This window comes from Salvelinus alpinus, chromosome 21, assembly GCF_045679555.1.
Source record: "Salvelinus alpinus chromosome 21, SLU_Salpinus.1, whole genome shotgun sequence".
NCBI lineage: Eukaryota > Metazoa > Chordata > Actinopteri > Salmoniformes > Salmonidae > Salvelinus > Salvelinus alpinus.
Window position 1 is genome coordinate 37,566,926 of NC_092106.1, and position 17,674 is coordinate 37,584,599.

General features: G+C 44.6%; 2 protein-coding genes across 2 annotated transcripts in view; one reads left to right on the forward strand and one right to left on the reverse strand.

The window, feature by feature from the left end:
• Positions 1-898: 898 nt before the first annotated feature.
• Positions 899-9,679, forward strand: LOC139548296 (inward rectifier potassium channel 13-like). Its single transcript, XM_071357886.1, has 4 exons — positions 899-1,502; positions 4,649-4,907; positions 5,161-5,497; positions 5,736-9,679. Exons 2-4 carry the CDS (start codon positions 4,707-4,709, stop codon positions 6,308-6,310), a joined length of 1,113 nt encoding a protein of 370 aa, XP_071213987.1. The 5' UTR covers positions 899-1,502; positions 4,649-4,706; the 3' UTR covers positions 6,311-9,679.
• Positions 9,680-9,995: 316 nt separating this feature from the next.
• The window catches only part of LOC139548297 (EF-hand domain-containing protein D1-like), a 29,650-nt gene continuing 21,971 nt past the window's right edge, over positions 9,996-17,674 (reverse strand). Inside the window, exons 3-4 of the mRNA XM_071357887.1 lie at positions 14,447-14,581; positions 9,996-10,846 (exon numbers count right to left, since the gene is read on the reverse strand). Of these exons, the coding sequence (XP_071213988.1) occupies positions 10,712-10,846; positions 14,447-14,581 (270 nt within the window). The 3' untranslated portion in view covers positions 9,996-10,711. The remainder of the gene's footprint in view (positions 10,847-14,446; positions 14,582-17,674) is intronic.

Here is a 17,674-nt window from a genome sequence, read left to right on the forward strand (position 1 = left end):
TGTGTAAAATTACAAAAATGTTATCTCTCAATAGATTTGTTAGCTGGGAATGAATCCTTATTTTCTCCTTCTCCTCCCTCTCTCTTCCAACTCCTCTTACCAAGTCATCTTTCTTTGAACTTTGAACTTTTGCAACATTTCAAACCTTAGCAACAGAAAGACTTAATGAAAGTGTGAGTGCTGTAGATAGTAATGTGAAGGTTGATTTTGCAATGGAATAATCAATCCCTCTCTCCCTCTTCTCCTCCCTCTCTCTTCCAACTCCTCTCACCCAGGCATCTTTTTTCGAACTTTGAACATTTGCAACATTTCAGAGCTATCCTGGACAGTTGATAGGGTACAAGCAAAGAAGTTAGGGAGCACCACACTCATAGGCCTGCTGTGACCTTTGAACTCCTGTAATATGGCTTACTACAGCCTAATCAGTAACAAAGAAGCACTGTGAAGTAGGGTTAAAAAGGGGCTGCCACATTTGAAATCACATGCAATAGCAACACTATATCATGATGGCTCTCAAGGAAAGGGCAATGTGGTGATTAAACAATTTCCTTACTATCTGAGGTAAGGTTAGGGGTTAGGTTAAGGTTAAAGGTTACATTATGGTTGGATAAATTGGATGTCTTATTAGTCAACACTTGCAACATGGCATGTCTTCCATGTCCCTGTTCAAATACTTTCATAACGCATCATTGAGTAAGCACCAATTAGACATGACTGCACAGGCGAAAGCTATTCACCTGTCTAAGTGCAAAAGGTCTGATAAACACAGAACCCTTATGTCTGGGTAGAAAGACAGATGGACAGTAACAACAGACTCTATTCCCCCCACTCACTCACTCACTCACTCATTCACTCACTCACTCACTCACTCACTCACTCTCCCTCTCTCTCTCTCCCTCTCTCTCTCTCTCTCTCTCTCTCTCTCTCTCTCTCTCTCTCTCTCTCTCACACACACACACACACACACACACACACACACACACACACACACACACACACACACACACACACACACACACGCACAGACACCCTGTTGTCACACTCCCCCTCCAGAGCCTCACTCTCATCATCATTCCTATACTCATTTACTCCTACCAACCACAGGACTCAGAGGAGCTACAACTGGCTCTGTCAATGAACAGTGACAAGGTGTTGTTCTTTGGGTTTTTCTCCTCCCTCTCTCGCCTTCCGGGAACACTAATTGGCCACATGCAGAGTAATGTGACCAATCGAATCATCCTCGGCAGAGAGCCGGAGCTGCAGAACGGAAGAGCAGAGCGTTGGGCTCAGTCCGGCTCCCACGCCGAAGAGTTCCTGGGGTGACACTTTCTTTTTCCTCCCTTTACCTCGGGAATACCTCGGGATTTACCCCCCATCTTCTCATCCCAAGGATTTGGTCGTTTTCCCGCCCCTGGCCTCGCCTCCTGCCCGCCCTCGGATCAGCGCTCGGGTGAAAAGGGCACCATCAGAGGGGTGATCGCTGGCCCTGGTGCTACACTACGGTGAGTAACCTTAAGGACGGACAGGGAGTAAGACGATCCCAGCCACTGAGAGGGAGAGAGAGGGTGATACGAGACTGTGAGAGAGACAGATAGAGAGACAGAGCGAGAGACAGAGATAGAGAGACAGAGAGAGAGAGAGAGAGCGACAGAGAGAGACAGAGATAGAGAGAGAGTCAGAGAGGAGACACACAGAGAGAGAGAAGTGAGACTGTGGTGCATCACTACAGAAAAAACTAAAATCTGTCCCAAATTTTTTTTTCAACTTTAAATTTTAAGATTGATTTTGTGCAACGTTCTTGAACATTGTGCAAGAACTTGACCTGCGGAATCACCGATTTCAGCTAAACTTAATCAAGACTGTGTCTACTGTCAATAATGTACATGTAAATGAATACATAAACACAGCTTGTACCCTTAGAGACCCTAGACTGAAGAAGTCAAATAACAGGTCAACTTTTTCCAGCTAGAAGTAACAAAATGGGTGTTTCTTTTAATTTTTAACACATGTTAGATATAGGCCTAAGTAGGACAAAGGCAGGTCAACTTGCACAACCTGTCCAACTCTGTTTTATAACCACAGAGAAAGCATTTACAGGATTTATCTATAAGATAACTGAGTGTAACTGTATAACTGTTTAGCTCTGGGTGGTTAACAGGTTCTCCCCTCTTGTTCTCAATGGATCTTTAAGGGGATGGGGGTAAAGCTGGACAATAGAGTGGGGAGTGGAGTTTCCATCCATATGCTATTAAACAACACTCGTCAGATGCGGTAATCAATACCAGTGGAGGCTAGTGGAGGGTGAAATCGGAGGACAAGTAAAACAGCCTCCTCCTACATATAGCTATACCCTTTAAACTTTGACACCTAAGACAAACACTCAATAACATGCTAGTAATGTGTTATCTACAATTAGCTTATCTGTGGGAAAATGGCAAAACTCTCCTGCACCCCATTTTGCAGTATCATCGTTGGCTAAACTAAGCTATAGCCTAGGGAGCTGTGTAGCCCAGCTACAATATTTCCAACCAACAACCCCAAACTATCTCAGCAGCCACTGAGCCCCCTCATCAATCCACACTGAGAGCACACAGACAGAGTGCTGTTTGTTAGCATCATCTGATAGCCGCCGCTATCCCACACACACACTGAGGAGAAAAGGGCCAGGCCCAACAGACATGGGGGGATATGGGAGATTTGTAACCACTGTTTGTGTGTGATTGTGTGTCTATGTGATTGTGTGTGTGTGTGTGTGTGTGTGTGTGTTTGCCTCCCCTGCACGCCGCATGCCCCTCATGTGACGGTCTCTCTGATGGCCTCTCTCAAGCTGGCATCCCGCCACCTCAGGAAAATGAAGCACTTCTTACTGCGCTAACACATAGCCATGCTTACTATTACCCTATAGAATTTCTGTAATAACAGTCCCATGCTTGGCCTAGAGAGAAGAAGCAGTAGCTAGCAGCTAGCCTCCGAAAGCCTGACTTGTAGCCTGTGCCAGTGATTAGTTCTGGCTGTAAAGAATCTGTCATTGAATTAGCCAACATAAGTGCCTCAATATTCCCCATTTTATGACACACAATTACAGAGGTTGAAAAAGTGCACAATTGTCATACTTGAGTAAAAGTATAGATACCTTAATAGAAAATTACTCAAGTAAAAGTGAAAGTCATCCAGTAAAATTCTACTTGAGTAAAAGTCTAAAAGTATTTGGTTTTACATATACTTAAGTATGAAAAGTAAAAGTAAAAGTATATATCATTTAAAATCCCTTATATTAAGCAAAGCAGACTGCACCATTTTCTTGTTTTGAAAATGTATGGACAGCCAGGGGCACACTCCCACACTCAGACATTATTTACAAAAGATGCATTTGTGTTTAGTGAGTCCGCCAGGCCGGAGGCAGTAGGGATGACCACGTGTTCTCTTGATAAGTGCTTGAATTTGACCATTTTCCTGTCCCGTTAAGCATTCAAAATGTAAGAAGTACTTTTGGTAGTCAGGGAAAATGTATAAAGTATAAAGTGCAATATTTTCTTCAGGAATGTAGTGAAGTAAAAGTAAAAGTAGTCAAAAATATAAATAGTAAAGTACAGATACCCCAAAAAACTACTTAAGTAGCACTTTAAAGTATTTTTACTTAAGTACTTTACACCCCTGCATAATTATAATGTTGATGAATAAAATCCCTTAGAAACAGTTAATCCAGCGAGGCTCCCACAACATTTAGCAACGATTTAATATTTTGTAACTGTCCTGATGCCAAGGCTCAGGGCTCGTTTTTACCACCACGTGTAATTTTATCCCTTTGATACACAGAAAAACGATACACATTTTACTGTGTGAACTGTACAGACATTGTACAGCTTTCGACATTTATATTATTTAAGTGCTTTTGTATCAAAGGAACAGCTTTGTTAGCTGTATATTCCATCTATACTTACAGACAGTGCAGGGTGCACAGTTTACAGGCTAAAGTTCTAAACAGAACAATTTCTTCGCCAAGCATCCCTTTAAGTCCCTCTGGTCCATGATGTGAGTTAGATACAGCACTTAAAAAACCATTTTGTAAAATGTATGTGCAATGTTTTCTCAGCTCATCTCTTACAGCTAGCTATACATACACAATGCAAACAAGAGACTTCATAAAAAGCATATTTAATCTCATATAAACCTCAAACATCATCATACTCTATTCTTGGTGAACCATGTCCGAGTTCTGACAGAAAAATTCTAAAAACATCCCATCATATAGTCTAGAGTCAGTACATGAGGAGGGTGTATATTATTTGTCCAAGTGATCATCCATAAAGCATACTAACATGTTTCTGAACAAGACTAGAGAACAGATGGGAGAGAGAAGTCCCAGTCTGGTACTGTAGTGATTGTTACTGAGTCTGTTCCACCACATTCCTGCTCTGCATGTCGCTGTGTTCCACTGACAGATACCCCACTGAGTACTTCTCTAATCACCTGCAACAACATTCTAGACGTTTCTGGAAGTTTCTGTCTCTCTCTGTCTGTCCCCCTATGTACATAACTAACTGCATAACAATGTCAAAGTGGATTTGTAAAGTCAAAGTTGTCCATGTTTATAAAGTTGTTATAAATGGTCTTCTATGATTCTTGACATAATTATGCTTGTTTCCAGATACCTTCATCCTGACCTGCCCACTTGCCTGCCCTCGACCCCTCACCCCCCTGTAACCATGACAACCAAAACGACCAACGACCTGGACGGGAACAAGGTCTCCTCCTCCCCTCTCCTGTTGTCCACATCATCCCCGTCCTACCTGTCTTGCCAGCGTCTGGTGACCAAGGACGGTCACTGTGCCCTGCGCTCCTCCCCTCCCTCTCCTGGCCTGTGGCCCTCCTGGGCCTCTGCCTCTGCCTGGCTGCTAGCTCTACAGGTAAAATAAATGAGTTGACACACACCCTAAATAGTTGAAGAGGTGCTGCTGACTAAATGGAAAAGTAAACTTAAAATCAAAAGTTACACACATGCGCCGGATTCGCAGACATAGATTAAGACTAGTCCTGGATTTAAACTCTCAATTGAGAATATCCATTGAACATGATTATTAGACCAGGATCAAGCTTTATCCCTGTCTGGGAAACCAGCAATAATTGAATGGGTATATACACCCTGGCTCTCCCCTGCAGGACCTGTGGGGGGCAGTGGTGTGCCTGCGCTGGCGCTGGGTCCTCTTGGCCTTCTGCACCTCCTTCGTGGCCCACTGGCTGCTGTTCGCCTGCCTGTGGTACCTACTGGCCCACCTCAATGGAGACCTGGCAGTGGAGGACCACGACGCTCCTCCAGAGGGACACGTGGTGTGTGTCAAACACATCACCAGCTTCACCGCAGCCTTCTCCTTCTCCCTGGAGACCCAGCTGACCATTGGGTACGGCACCATGTTCCCCAGTGGGGACTGTCCCAGCGCTATAGCCCTGCTGGCGGTTCAGATGCTGCTCGGGCTCATGCTGGAAGCCTTCATCACAGGTACTTTCTAATGGAGAGGAGCACTTCTCTTTCTCACTTTCTCAGTTTGTTGTTGTACCTTCAATGCTGAGGCCACAGCTGTTTGGTCTTCATCTTCATTATTTTACTTTCTTGTTTATATTCAGTCTTTGTTTCACTGGGTCTCTTGAGATTAAAAAAAATAAAACATACCTAATTCTAAGGAAAATTACTGATATGTAAATCTTCACTCTCTCTCTCACCCATCCCCGCCCTTCAGGTGCGTTTGTGGCTAAGATCGCCCGTCCCCAGAAGCGTGCGGGGGCCATCCAGTTCAGCCCCCAGGCGGTGGTAGGTCAGCACCAGGGCCAGCCCTGCCTCATGTTCCGGGCCACCAACCTTCTGCGCCGCCCCCTGGTGGACGTGGAGGTCAGTGCCGTCCTGTACGAAGAGAGAGACGACCAGGTCCTGCACCAGACCAACCTGGACTTCCAGCTGGACCGGCTGGGCCCCCGCCCCTGCCCATTCTTCATCTTCCCCCTCACCTTCTACCACATCCTGGACCGCCACAGCCCCCTTTACCCAGCCCTGCGTGAGGGCAGCGCCAGCCACTTTGAGCTAGTGGTGTTTCTCTCTGCCTCACAGGAGGGCACGGGCGACGCCTGCCAGAAAAGAACGTCCTACCTGCGCCAGGAGATCCAGTTTGAGAGGCGCTTCGTGCCCGCCATGGGGCTGGACAAGCATGGCAGGTACCAGGTGAGCAGTCAGCACTTTGGCATGGCCCACTGCAAGGAGCCGCTGGACAAGGAGTGTGTGGTGCAGATCAACGGGGACGGGAGTGACAGGATGGAGTAAGGGATTTAAAGGAGGAGGGTGGAAGGGAAAGAGGGGCAGGAGAAGGGGGAGAAAGAAGCGTGGGAGGAGGGGGAGGATGGGAAGAAGAAAGCGTGGTAGGAGGGAGAGAAGGAATCGTGGGAGGAGGGAAAGAGGGGGAAGAGGGTAATAGCTGAGAGGAGTAAGGGACAGAGACAACGTGGGGACAGAGACAACGTGGGATGGGTTCCAGGGTTTTGTGTGTGTGTGTGTGTGTGTGTGTGTGTGTGTGTGTGTGTGTGTGTGTGTGTGTGTGTGTGTGTGTGTGTGTGTGTGTGTGTGTGTGTGTGTGTGTGTGTGTGTGTGTGTGTGTGTGTGTGTGTGTGTGCGTGTGTGCGTGAGGGAGGGTAGCAACATAGGGATCGAGATAGGGGCAGAAAGTGAGAGTTAGGGGCATTATGGGAGGGACAGGTTTCTATGGCTCTGCTACCTGGCATCAGCTACCTACTTTTATAGTCCCGTACCCCTTCAAACATTCAACCTCCAGCTGCGTACCCCGTCTAGCACCAAGGTCAGCGCACTCTCAAATGTTGTTTTTTGCCATCATTGTAAGCCTGCCACATACAATACATGTATTAAACATAAGAATGAGTGTGTTTTTGTCACAACCTGGCTCGTGGGATTTGACAAAGAGCTCTTATAGGACCAGGGCACAAATAATAATATAATGATAATCAATAATTTAGCTTTTGCTTAGATATAAAACCTTATTTGTTCATAAAAAATGGTGAATAACTCACCACAGATTAATGAGAAGGGTGTGCTTGAAAGGATGTACATAACTCTTCAATGTTGGGTTGTATTGGAGAGAGTCTCAGTCTTAAATAATTTCCCGCACACAGTCTGTGCCTGTATTTAGTTTTCATGCTAGTGAAGGCTGAGAATCCAGTCTTACATAGGTACGTGGTTGCAAAGGGCATCAGTGTCTTAACAGCGCGATTTGCCAAGGCAAGAAACTCTGAGCGCAGCCCTATCCAGAAATCTGGCAGTGGCTTCTGATTAAATTCAATTTTCACAGAACCGCTTGTTGCAATTTCGATGAGGCTCTCTTGTTCAGATATCGGTAAGTGGACTGGAGAAAGGGCATGAAAGGGATAACGAATCCAGTTGTTTGTGTCGTCCGTTTCGGGAAAGTACCTGCGTAATTGCACATCCAGCTCATTCAGGTGCTTCGCTATGTCACTTTTGACATTGTCCGTAAGCTTGAGTTAATTTGCACACAAAAAATCATAAAATGATGGAAAGACCTGTGTGTTGTCCTTGTTAATGCAGACAGAAAACAGCTCCAACCTCTTAATTTTGTCCCCACATTGAATATAGTTGTGGAGAGTCCCTGTAATCCTAGATTCAGATCATTCAGGCGAGAAAAAACATCACCCAGATAGGCCAGTCGTGTGAGAAACTCGTCATCATGCAAGCGGTCAGACAAGTGAAAATTATGGTCAGTAAAGAAAACTTTAAGCTCGTCTCTCAATTTAAAAAAACGTGTCAATACTTTACTCCTTGATAACCAGCACACTTCTGTATCTTGTAAAAGCGTTACAAGGTCGCTGCCCATATCATTACATGATGCAGAAAATACACGAGAGTTCAGAGGTCTTGCTTTAACAAAATTTTCACTGTAGTGTCTAAAACGTCTTTCAAGCTATCAGGCATTCCCTTGGCAGCAAAAGCCTCTCGGTGGATGCTGCAGTGTACCCAAGTGGCGTCGGGAGTAACTGCTTGCACGCGCGTTAGCACTCAACTATGTCTCCCTGTCATGGCTTTTGCGCCATCAGTACAGATACAAAGACATCTTGACCACCAAAGTCCATTTGATGTCACAAAGCTGTCCAGTACTTTAAAAATATCCTCTCATGTTGTCCTGGTTTCCAGTGGTTTGCAGAAGAGAATGTCTTCCTTAATTGACCCCCCATAAACGTAACGGACATATACCAGGAGCTGTGCCAGGCCTGCCACGTCTGTTGACTCATCCAGCTGTAACGCATATAATTCACTGGCTTGTATGCGAAGCAGTAATTATTTCAAAACATCTCCTGCCGTGTCACTGATGCGTTGTGAAACTGTTGTTTGATGAAGGCATTGTCTGTATAGTTTTTGTTGGCCTTTCCTCCCAGCATTGTTCCAGCCATAACCGCGGCAGCAGGAAGAATTAATTCCTCCACAATAGTATGGGGCTTGCCTGTCCTAGCCACTCAGTAGCTCACCATATAAGACGCTTCTAGCCCCTTCTTATTAATGGTATCTGTTGCTTTTATACGTCTTACTACTCGAAAGTCGTCTTTATTCTCGCTCATTCTCGCTCAAAAAACTCCCGTGGCTTATTTTTCAAATGGTCATGTTTCGTTTCTAAATGCCTGTGCAAGAGTGAAGGTTTCTCGCGAGAAAGTAACGGTTAACGTGATTGGATGTTAATTATTTGACTAGGCTACCTGTACTTGACATTGACAACTTGACAAACCCAAATGTATAGCCCCGTTGGAAAATATAAATGTACTGGGAATCACATTTTTATTTGGCGTACCCACGACGGCATTGCACGTACCCCAGTTTGGGAATACCTGGTTTAGTGTAATAAAGAACACTATATTGTAGAACATGTTCTAGCTACCTGAGAACTCTAGAACCAACAGTTACATTCACTGCCATGAAGTATGATATTCCACAATCAATAACACTACGCTGCTATGGAATACACTCTGGCTGCATTTACACAGGCAGCCCAAATCTGATATTCTGTCCAATTATTGGCAAAAGAGATTTTCGTGGTAATATTTTAAAAATAATTATCAGAATTGGGCTGTCTGTGTAAACGCAGCCTCTGTAATGTAGATGATCCCACTTTGAAAGGTGACAACTCAATGTCTTCAATAATTTTAAGCTGAGGTATCATGCGTTAGAAGATATCAGTTGATTTAACTGCAAATTGATTAGATTACTGCCTTAAATGTTTATGAGAAATCTTCACTGAAATCAGTGTGTGTCTATTTACGCCAAATATTAGTCAAAGATGAAATGTAATACTATGTTATACATTGATTACACATGTTGAATATGTAAAATGCAGTGGCTTTAGATTGAGCACTTTAGTGATAGGCTAAACATCTGGAGAACGATGTCAGTAGATCATCTTTATATTTTCCCTTTGAATTTATGTAAAGACAAAAATCACTATTACATCATGCATGTATGCATTTGAGTCAACAGCAAAACACAAAGATTAAAGAGTAAATGGAAATAATGTTATGGAAAGAAAGAGAGATGAAATCTTATTGTATCATAATACATGTTCCAATGGCTTGTACAGTGTACATTACATGTAATAAAATAATATTTTCTGAACAATTCAAATGGAGAAACAATACTTGTTCATACTTTCTCTATACTTCATTTCACAGAATCTCTCACAATACCCAATGTTTTACTAAATAACATAATATTCTATACATGTTGAATGTGGATGACAATTGGCTACAAAATGTAATCTTGTATGGCGATGAGGGTATTACAGCTGGGTGTGTACGTTACCATATCAAATCAGTCTCGCTACCATGCTGCCCCCTGTCTTTCCTCACCGGTACTGTGCAACAGCTGTTTTAAACTTATCAAGAGCAGCAAACTATTTAACATCACAAGAATACACACATTATTGAGAAAGCAGACAGAATGTGATTACCATTGTTTATTTATGGAAAAATACAATACATCCATTTCCTTTTAATTTCAGAACACATAAGACAACATATTGCTACAGTGTTACATGATGGTATGTTTCTAGAAAAAAAAAAAAAAAAGGATTACAGGTCAATACTCAATATAATAGTACAATCTGCCAAAAGTAAAAACGTAGATTCACAGAGTGATTTTGAAAATGTTTCAACATAATTTTTTTTAGAGAAACTGTTTTTGACACAGGTATTGTAAAATTATTTTGCCTTCTACACATAAATTGGTCAATATATTGCTCCACAAAACCTTTTCAGTAATGTACATCAAACAATAAAATTATTGATAGCAAATAGAAAAATCGATTTCCTTAAAATAGGCATGACCTCACTGTTTTAAAACATGTGAGAATATTGTGTATAATAGCTAATGCAACCATATTAATTAGAACAATAATAACAACAATCAATAATAATAGCCATATCATAACAATAACCGTATTAGCAATCTCTTGCATTATTCAATTAAATATTCTTATTTGTGTATTCAGTGAAGCTGTGGAACTACTTTAAAACCTCCCTTTCTGTGCATGTAAGTCTGCGTGTGATCATGGATGTTTTAAAGTGTGTGTGTGTGTGTGTGTGTGTGTGTGTGTGTGTGTGTGTGTGTGTGTGTGTGTGTGTGTGTGTGTGTGTGTGTGTGTGTGTGTCTACTGTGTTAAGAGCAGAAGGCAGACTGCAGCTCTTTGAAAGCAGCCTGTCTCTGTTTCCTATCTAGCTCCTGTCTCTTCCGTTCCTCCTGCTCCTCTCGGATCTCAGCCTCAAACTTACTGCCCACCTTCAGAGCCTGCACCTGCACCACACAACACAATTAGATATACAATACAGCAAGGATTATATAACACCACTCTAAATCTGTATCTGAAACATTGGATGATGTAACAGACTCAAAAACAGCACAGAACACACACACTGTCACTGTATTTCTCTTTCTATCCACTAGAGGTTGGATGTGACGTAAGACATGCTGATGTAGAATCCTGTTATGATGGGAAAGATGAGGAATAAATCAGGCCAGCTAATGCACGTCAGTTCCTAAAATAGCTGAGTGCTTGTGACCCGTATACTGTGACCTGCATTTCCTCAAGTCTTCACAACTATACATCTGGGACACATGTCACACACCCTCCCCTTGTCCAATCAACCTGGTTTGTCATGGGCATTGATTCTATAACATTGACACATAACCAACCTTTTCTCACACATACTGTACATACACTACCGTTTAAAAGTTTGGGATCACTTAAATGTCCCTGTTTTCCATGAAAACATACATGAAATGAGTTGCAAAATGAATAGGAAATATAGTCAAGACGTTGACAAGGTTATAAATAATGATTTTTAATTGAAATAATAACTGTGTCCTTCAAACTTTGCTTTCCTCAAATAATCCTCCATTTGCAGCAATTACAGCCTTGCAGACTTTTGGTATTCTAGTTGTCAATTTGTTGAGGTAATCTGAAGAGATTTCATCCCATGCTTCCTGAAGCACCTCCCACAAGTTGGATTGGCTTGATGGGCACTTGTTACGTACCATACGGTCAAGCTGCTCCCACAACAGCTCAATAGGGTTGAGATCCGATGACTGTGCTGGCCACTCTATTATAGACAGAATACCAGCTGACTGCTTCTTCCCTAAATAGTTCTTGCATAGTTTAGAGCTGTGCTATGGGTCATTGTCCTGTTGTAGGAAGATATTGGCTCCAATTAACCGCCGTCCCCAGGGTATGGAATTGCATTGCAAAATGGAGTGACAGCCTTCCTTCTTCAAGATCTCCAAATTTATCACCACCAAAGCACCCCCATACCATCACATTGCCTCCACCATGCTTGACAAATGACGTCAAGCACTCCTCCAGCATCTTTTCATTTTTTCTGCGTCTCACAAATGTTCTTCTTTGTGATCCGAACACCTCAAACTTAGATTAGCCTGTCCATAACACTTTTTTCCAATCTTCCTCTGTCCAGTGTATGTGTTCTTTTGCCAATCTTAATCTTTTATTTTTATTGGCCAGTCTGAGATATGGCTTTTCTTTGCAACTCTGCCTAGAAGGCCAGCATTCCGGAGTCACCTCTTCACTGTTGATGTTGAGTCTGATGTTTTGCGGGTACTATTTAATGAAGCTGCCAGTTGAGGACTTGTGATGTGTCTGTACCAGATCTTCAGTTTCTTGGCAAATTCTCGCATTGAATAGCCTTAATTTCTCAGAACAAGCATAGACTGACAGGTTTCAGAAGAAAGGTCTTTGTTTCTGGCCATTTTGAGCCTGTAATCAAACCCACAAATGCTGATGCTCTAGATACTCAACTAGTCTAAAGAAGGCCAGTTGTATTGCTTCTTTAATCAGGTTAAACAGTTTTCAGCTGTGCTAACATAATTGCAAAAGGGTTTTCTAATGATCAATTATCCTTTTAAAATGATCAACTTGGATTAGCTAACACAATGTGCCATTGGAACACAGGAGTGGTAGTTACTGATAATTGGTCTCTGTACGCCTATGTAGATATCCCATTAAAAATCTGGCGTATCCAGCTACAAAAGTCATTTACAATATTAACAATGTCTACACTGTATTTCTGATCAATTTTATGTTATTTTAATGGACAAAATTTTTTATTTTCTTTCGAAAACAAGGACATTTCTAAGTGACCCCAAACTTTTGAACGGCAGTTGTCACGACTTCCGCCGAAGTCGGTCCCTCTCATTGTTCGGACGATGTTCGGCGGTCGACGTCACCGACCTTCTAGCCATCACTGATCCATTTTTAATTTTCCATTGGTTTTGTCTTGTCTTCCTTCACACCTGGTTCCAATCCCATCAATTACATGTTGTGTATTTAACCCTCTGTTTCCCCTCATGTCCTTGTCGGAGATTGTTTTGTTGTAGGTTATGTGCAAGTCATGTGTCTGTGTGCGACGGGTTTTGTACCCACTTATATTATTTTTTGTATATTTTGTTTTTTGGAGTTTTATGAGCACTTATTAAACGACTCTGTTTATACCAAGTTCGTTTTCCTGCGTCTGACTTCCCTGCCACCGACACGCACCCATTACAGAATCTCTGACCATAACTATGGAGTCAGCAGGAGAGGGTACCCCGGCCATTGAGGTGGAGGAGCGCGTCTAGGAGAATGCAGTTATGCTCTACCATCTTGGCGTCGCCATGGATCGCGTTGTCCAGAAAATGGACCGCTGGGAGAGACAGGGAGTTCTTCCAGCGCCTCAACCAGCACAACCGGGGTCTCCCCTGAGCGCCCCTTTCCCGCCGGGACCCAGTGGGATCCGTCTCTCCTTGCCCCAGGAGTACGACGGGAGGGCTGCGAACTGCCAGGGGTTCTTGTTGCAGTTAGACCTCTATCTGGCCACTGTCCACCCGGCTCCATCGGACCGTGAGAGGGTGTCCGCCCTCATCTCGTGCCTTACCGAGAGAGCCCTGGAGTGGGCCAACGCCGTGTGGAGAGAGGGAGATGCGGAGTTGGATCAGTTTGAGGAGTGCATCTAGCATCTGAGGCAGGAGACGAGGAGCGCCCAGGAGTTTAGGAGCCTGGCTGCCGGCGCGGGATGGAACAACAGGACCCTGATCGACCATTACCGCTGCAGTCTGCGCGAGGACGTCCGTCGGGAGCTGGCCTGCAGAGACACCACCCTCACGTTTGACCACCTGGTGGACCTGTCCATCCGGCTGGACAACCTGCTGGCTACTCTCGGACGTTCAGATCGGGGTCTGGTGGTTCCATCCTCCCGAACTCCCTCTCTGATACCCATGGAGCTGGGAGGGGCGGTGCGCAGGGAGACCAGAGGGGGTTCACGCTCGTGTACCATCTGTGGCCGCAGAGGTCACACTGCCGGTTGGTGCCGGGTTGGTTCCTCTGGGAAGCGAGGCAGCAGGCAGGGCGCTCTGGCGTCACCCCAGGCGAGCCGGCACCACACTCACCCAGAGCCCTCTGTTGTTCATATGTTTGTGTCTGTCACGTTCCCTGAGTTTTCCCTGCATTCTCAGCATAAGGCGCTCGTCGATTCAGGCGCGGCTGGGAATTTTATTGATAGAGTTTTAGCCTATAGTTTAGGGATTTAGGGACTCCTGGAGCGGGCCAGCCATATGTGTTCTTTCATAGTGTTGAAGTCTTCACTATTATTCTACAATGTAGAAAATAGTAAAAATCAAGAAAATCGCTTAAATGAGTAGGTGTCCAAACTTTTGACTGGTACTGTACACACACACACACACACACACACACACACACACACACACACACACACACACACACACACACACACACACACACACACACACACACACACACACACACACACACACACACACACACACACACACACACACACACACACACACACACACACACCCTCTCCTCTTCCTCCATCCCAGTCCTACCTTAGCCTCGAAAAAGTCCCGTGCCCCCATGACTCCCTCTGTGGAGACGTCTATCTCAGACAGTCTGGCCAGAGCCATCAGACCACTCTCCTCCTGCAGCTCGCCTGCCGCTGCTCGCCTGAAGATCAGCAGGAACTGGAGGAGAAAGGAAAACATCAAGGTGGGTGAGAGAGGCTCGGACAGAACTATACATATCTATACTTTTTAGGTCAGTAGATTGTAGAATATATACATAGATACAGAGTTTTATTACAGTGCACTGCACATTGTGAAATAAACAGAATATGTTATTGTAGGTCATTTTCTTGCTCTAAAACGGCTATGAAATGACTTTTTTGTCAAATATAGGGTCCTACATTTAATTATACTGCCACAACAATTGTGTTTCATAACTTGCAATCCCGACAAAGCTTCACTTAAGTGATCATGCACAAGAAGCCCGTGTTTGGAGGATATATTGGCACGGGTGTTCGTCCGGTAAACCGTGCCAAAATATCCTCCAAACACCGGCCATTGAGGGCATTATCACTTTTGTACAACGGGTTACCAACATATTCAAATAATGATTGACATATTTTCATTAAAAAAGTTATTTTTATGAATTTATTCATACTATTTCATCCTTCCACAAGACATAGTCCCGACACAAATCTAGGGTTGCTACCCAAGCCGGGTGGTCGTTCGTTCTATTGGTCCGGTTGCTAAAGACGCGACCCAGACATTCAGTCTTTTTGTTCTGTATCCATGGACGCGAGCGACCCAGTCGTTTGTTCTAAATGTAACATTGCAATACTGGCTGGTAATGTTCTTATCCCTTACTTGCTAGCTAGCCAACTACGGCTAACTTACAGTCACTTCAAAAAAGTGCAGCCAGAATAACAGCAAAGTAGCTGCATTTTCATTTGTTTAAGCTGCTTTCTAGAAACATTTCTTTGGAAACATCCGTAACAATGAGATAATGAGGCACGATTTCGCCTGGCATAGAAAATGTGCTCACTCGTCAGTACACTGTTGTTCAGAGGAGCTAGTCAACAACACAGCTAACACAATCACTTCAAACTGAAGCTGGAAAGACTGCAAACTAGCTGCACTTCTTTTCGTTTTACCTTTTAATATTATATTTCCCCCCCCCCGATTTCGATCTTGTCTCATTTCTGCCCCAATGGGCTTGGGACGCGAAGGTCGAGCCATGCGTCCTCCAAAACATGACCCACCTAACTGCGCTTCTTAACATCCGCCTGCTTAATCCGGAAACCAGCCGCACCAATGTGTCAGAGGAAACACCATTCAACTGACGACGAGGTCACCCTGCAGGCGCCCGGCTCGCCACAAGGAGTCGCTAGAGCGCGATGATCCAAGTAAAGCCTCCCCCCCGGCCAAACCCTCCCCTAACCCGTACGATACCGGGCCAATTGCCCCCCTATGGGTCTCCCGATCACGGCCGGTTATGATACCTTCCAGGATCGAATCCGGGTCTGTAGTGACGCCTCTAGTACTGCGATGCAGTGCCTGATTTGCCACTCGGGAGGCGGTTTACCTTTTTTCAATTGACATTTCTTTGTATATATGCATAAAAATTATGCCAGCTGATTCATGATTTCGACTGGTTTAGAAACGCTGCCTGCCTGTTTGTCTTGTCCCGACCTCTGATATTTTCATTACTATGGAACAGCTAGAGATCGAACTTGAATATTTAAACAATATTGCAAATGTCGGAGAGTTTATACAAATCTCCTCTGTTGAAAACGAAATGTTAGACTAAAAGAAATGTGAGATAATGTCGAGGCTTTTTATAGTGGAGATCAAGTTTATTAATTGCTTGGATGGGCTGATGAGAGAGTGGATTGTGCAGTCAGATGGAACAGAGTAAAGAGGTATTTTAACGTTATTGTCACGATCGTGTGGAGGAGAGACGGACCAAAACGCAGCATGAGGAAAATAAGCCATCTTCTTTTAATTAAACGAACGAAGATGAACATGAAACGAAAACACTATTACAAACAAACAAAACAACAAATGATCGTGAAGCTAAATAACGCAAGTGCCCAGACGAGCAACAAACGTTAAACAAGACAACTACCCACAAAAGCCTACTGCTTATGGCTACCTTAAATATGGCTCCCAATCAGAGACAAATGAATGACAGCTGTCTCTGATTGAGACCCAATCTAGGCAGCCATAGACATAACTAGACAACCTAACAATACTCTATCCCATACACATACAACACCCATAGACTAACCAAAACACATACAACATACAATGCCCACCCCAACTCACGCCCTGACCAACTAAACATAATCAAAATAACATAAAAATAGGTCAGGAACGTGACATAACCCCCCCCTCAAGGTGCGTACTCCGAACGCACCACCAAAAGTCTAGGGGAGGGTCTGGGTGGGCATCTGTCCACGGTGGTGGCTCCGGCTCTGGACGCTGTCCCCACACCACCATAGTCACTCCCCGCTTCCGTATCCCCCCCCCCCAATGACCACCCTCCAACTAAACCCACCTAACTGAAGGGGCAGCATCGGGATAAGGGGCAGCACCGGGATAAGGGGCAACACCGGGATGAGGGACGACAGCTCCGGGCTGAGGGACGGCAGCTCCGGGCTGAGGGACGGCAGCTCCGGGCTGAGGGACGGCAGCTCCGGGCTGAGGGACGGCAGCTCCGGGCTGAGGGACGGCAGCTCCGGGCTGGCTGGCGGATCCTGGCTGGCTGGCTCTGGCTGGTCATGGCTGGCTGACGGCTCTGGCTGGTCATGGCTGGCTGACGGCTCTGGCTGGTCATGGCTGGCTGACGGCTCTGGCTGGTCATGGCTGGCTGAAGGCTCTGGCTGATCCGGTCTGGCGGAAGGCTCTGGCTGATCCGGTCTGGCGGAAGGCTCTGGCTGATCCGGTCTGGCGGAAGGCTCTGGCTGATCCGGTCTGGCGGAAGGCTCTGGCTGATCCGGTCTGGCGGAAGGCTCTGGCTGATCCGGTCTTTTTTTTTTTTTTTTTTTTTTTTTCACCTTTATTTAACCAGGTAGGCTAGTTGAGAACAAGTTCTCATTTGCAACTGCGACCTGGCCAAGATAAAGCATAGCAGTGTGAACAGACAACACAGAGTTACACATGGAGTAAACAATAAACAAGTCAATAACATGGTAGAAAAAAAAAGAGAATCTATATACAATGTGTGCAAAAGGCATGAGGTAGGCAATAAATCGAATAATTACAATTTAGCAG

Bases quoted from the DNA above. Each gene is read 5' to 3' on its own strand.
- LOC139548296 (XM_071357886.1), top strand. From the start codon at position 4,707: ATGACAACCAAAACGACCAACGACCTGGACGGGAACAAGGTCTCCTCC. The intron at 4,908-5,160 runs GTAAAATAAATG...TCTCCCCTGCAG, and splicing joins CCTGGCTGCTAGCTCTACAG to GACCTGTGGGGGGCAGTGGT. The intron at 5,498-5,735 runs GTACTTTCTAAT...CCCGCCCTTCAG, and splicing joins GCTGGAAGCCTTCATCACAG to GTGCGTTTGTGGCTAAGATC.